The sequence below is a fragment of the Nicotiana tomentosiformis genome, chromosome 2 (genome assembly GCF_000390325.3).
Source record: "Nicotiana tomentosiformis chromosome 2, ASM39032v3, whole genome shotgun sequence".
Lineage (NCBI taxonomy): Eukaryota > Viridiplantae > Streptophyta > Magnoliopsida > Solanales > Solanaceae > Nicotiana > Nicotiana tomentosiformis.
Genome location: NC_090813.1, coordinates 184,112,407 through 184,114,977, shown reverse-complemented (window position 1 = coordinate 184,114,977; position 2,571 = coordinate 184,112,407). Strand labels below are relative to the sequence as shown.

At 46.1% G+C, this 2,571-nt stretch overlaps 1 protein-coding gene across 1 annotated transcript; it reads left to right on the top strand.

Moving 5' to 3' along the window:
* The first annotated feature begins 1,085 nt into the window (after window positions 1–1,085).
* Window positions 1,086–1,922, top strand: LOC138906230 (uncharacterized). Its single transcript, XM_070194761.1, has 3 exons — window positions 1,086–1,150; window positions 1,271–1,568; window positions 1,683–1,922. Exons 1-3 carry the CDS (start codon window positions 1,086–1,088, stop codon window positions 1,920–1,922), a joined length of 603 nt encoding a protein of 200 aa, XP_070050862.1.
* Window positions 1,923–2,571: the final 649 nt, after the last annotated feature.

Genomic DNA, 2,571 nt, shown 5'->3' with positions numbered 1-2,571 from the left:
TCTTAGTTGTGTGCTTCCTTTCAGATAATTTTATTTTTATTCAGACCCTTGCTTGTATTATTCTAGAAGCTCGTGCACTTGTGACTCCAGTTATGGGATGGTATTTAGACATCGTATTTATTTTGGCTTGTTCACCTAAATTCAGATATTATTTCAGTTGTTGATTTTATTACTATTTAATTAAGATGAACTGTTAAAAATGGTTAAAATCATTCTAACGTTGGCTTGCCTAGAAAATAAAATATTAGACGCCATCATTATCCTGAAGGTCGAAATTTCGGGTCGTGACAAGTTGGTATCAGAGCACTAGGTTACTTAGGTCTCACTATTCACGAGCAAGCTTAATAGAGTCTGAAGGATCGGTACGGGGATGTCTGTACCTATCTCTCAGAGGCTATGAAGTTTAGGAACAATATCACTTTTTTCTTATTATGTCGTGCAATTTTATTCTATCATCGATGATTGAACCATTCTATTCTTATTCTCTCGCAGATGGCGAGAACACGTAATACATCTACCGACGGACGGGGGCCAGATCCCCCGGTGGCAACTATGGCCAAGGTAGAGGCCGAGGCTGAGGTCGTGCCAGAGGTCGAGGTAGAGGCAGATGTAGAGCTCAATCTAGAGCTCGAGCAGCAGCACCTGTTGTGGAACCTCAGGTGGATTTCGATGTGGAGGTTCCAACTCAGTCTGTACCTGTTGGACCAGTTCAGGTCCCGGAAGGGATTCATAGCTACTCTACTACTTCAGGACACTCTAGTCCGTTTGGTGAGCCTAATGTAGGGTGTGGCCCAGAATGGTACATTTTCAGTGGCACCAGCCGTCTCACGGGCTGGGGGAGGAGCACAAACTCTGACTACTCCCACTCTGGAGCAGATGGCTCCCAAGTATCAGGCTCCAGCAGTCCCGCCAGTTAGGATAGTTCAGCAGTTGTTGCGGCACAGGCCGGTGATAGACCCGCCATGTCTTCTGAGGCCTTATTGAGATTGGACAAATTTACTAAGCTCTTTCTAGTTCACTTCAGTGGTACACCTTCTGAGGACCCACAGAATTATCTTGACCGCTGCCATGAGGTGGTGCGGAACATGGGAATAGTTGAAAGCAACAGAGTCAATTTTGATGTGTTTCAGATGACTGGTTCCGCCAAGAGGTGGTAGAGAGATTATGTATTTACTATACCAGGTGATTCGCATGTACTTACCTGGGAGAAGTTCTCACAACTATTTTTGAAGACGTTTGTTCCTATTACATTGAGCGAGGAATACCACAGGCAGTTTGAGCGTCTCCAGCAGGGTAGTATGACTTTTACCCAGTATGAGACCCGATTTGTGGACTTAGCACGTCTTGCCATCGTCTTGCCTCCTACTGAAAAGGAGAGAGTGAGGAGATTCATTGATGGACTCACTTATACTATCAGGATTCAGATGGCCAAGGAGACATGGAGTGATATTTCCTTCCAGGCAGTTGTGAATATTGCTAGGCGGATCGAGATAGTTCGTGCTCAGGAGAGAGGGCCAGTGTCAGATAAGAGGCCCCGTCATTCCGGTAATTTTAGAGGAGCATCATCTGTAGGCAGGGGTACTTATGGTAGGGGTCATCCTCCCAGGCCATTTTATTCAGCACTTCAGACATCTCTCGGTGCTTCAGGGAGTCATGGACATATTATGCCTTACTCTGGACAGCCAACATTTAGTGCACATTCAGCTCCTATCAGTGCACTATCGCTCCAGAGTCACTACAGTGGTTTTCCAGCCCGTTCGGGTCAGCTTCAGCTTCAGCAGCCACAACAACATGATGGGTGTTATGAGTGTAGGAACATTGGTCACATCAGGAGGTATTGCCCTAGGTTGTCGAGCAACAGATCTCAGCAGGATTCTCATGCCATCAAAGCAACACCAGTTGCTCCATCGCCGGCCAGCTAGGGGCAGGGGTCAGACAGCTAGAGGTAGAGGTCAGGTTGTTAGAGGTGGAGGCCAGCCAGTTAGGAGCCATCCAGAGATACAGCTCTGAGTGATGGGGCCCAGCCCTAATTTTATGCTTTTCCAGCTAGGCCTGAGGCTGAGTCATCCGATGCCGTGATCACAGGTATTGTTCCAGTTTTTCATAGTGATGCTTCAGTTCTATTTGATCCAAGATCTACTTATTCCTATGTGTCCTCTTACCTTTCTTCATATTTGGTTGTGCCTCGTGATTCTTTGAGTGCTTCTGTGCATGTGTCCATGCCGGTGGGGGATTCTATCACTGTAGATCATGTCTATCATTCATGTGTTGTTACTATCGGGAGTCTTGAGACTAGCGTGGATATTCTACTTCTTGATATGATAGATTTTGATGTTATCTTGGGAATGGATTGGCTGTCACCTTATCATGCTATATTGGACTATCACGCCAAAATGGTGACCTTAGCCATGTCAGGGTTACCTCGAACAGAGTGGAAATGGACTCTTGGCCATTCTACCAGCAGGGTTATCTCATACGTGAAAGCTCGGCGTATGGTCGAGAAGGGGTGTCTAGCTTATTTGGCTTATATTCACGATCTCAATACGGATGTTACTTCTATGGATTCAGTCC

Coding starts and splice junctions, on each gene's coding strand:
- LOC138906230 (XM_070194761.1), top strand. CDS start 1,086: ATGGGAATAGTTGAAAGCAACAGAGTCAATTTTGATGTGTTTCAGATG. Junction 1,151..1,270: donor ATGACTGGTTCCGCCAAGAG/GTGGTAGAGAGA, acceptor GGAATACCACAG/GCAGTTTGAGCGTCTCCAGC. Junction 1,569..1,682: donor ATTTTAGAGGAGCATCATCT/GTAGGCAGGGGT, acceptor TACTCTGGACAG/CCAACATTTAGTGCACATTC.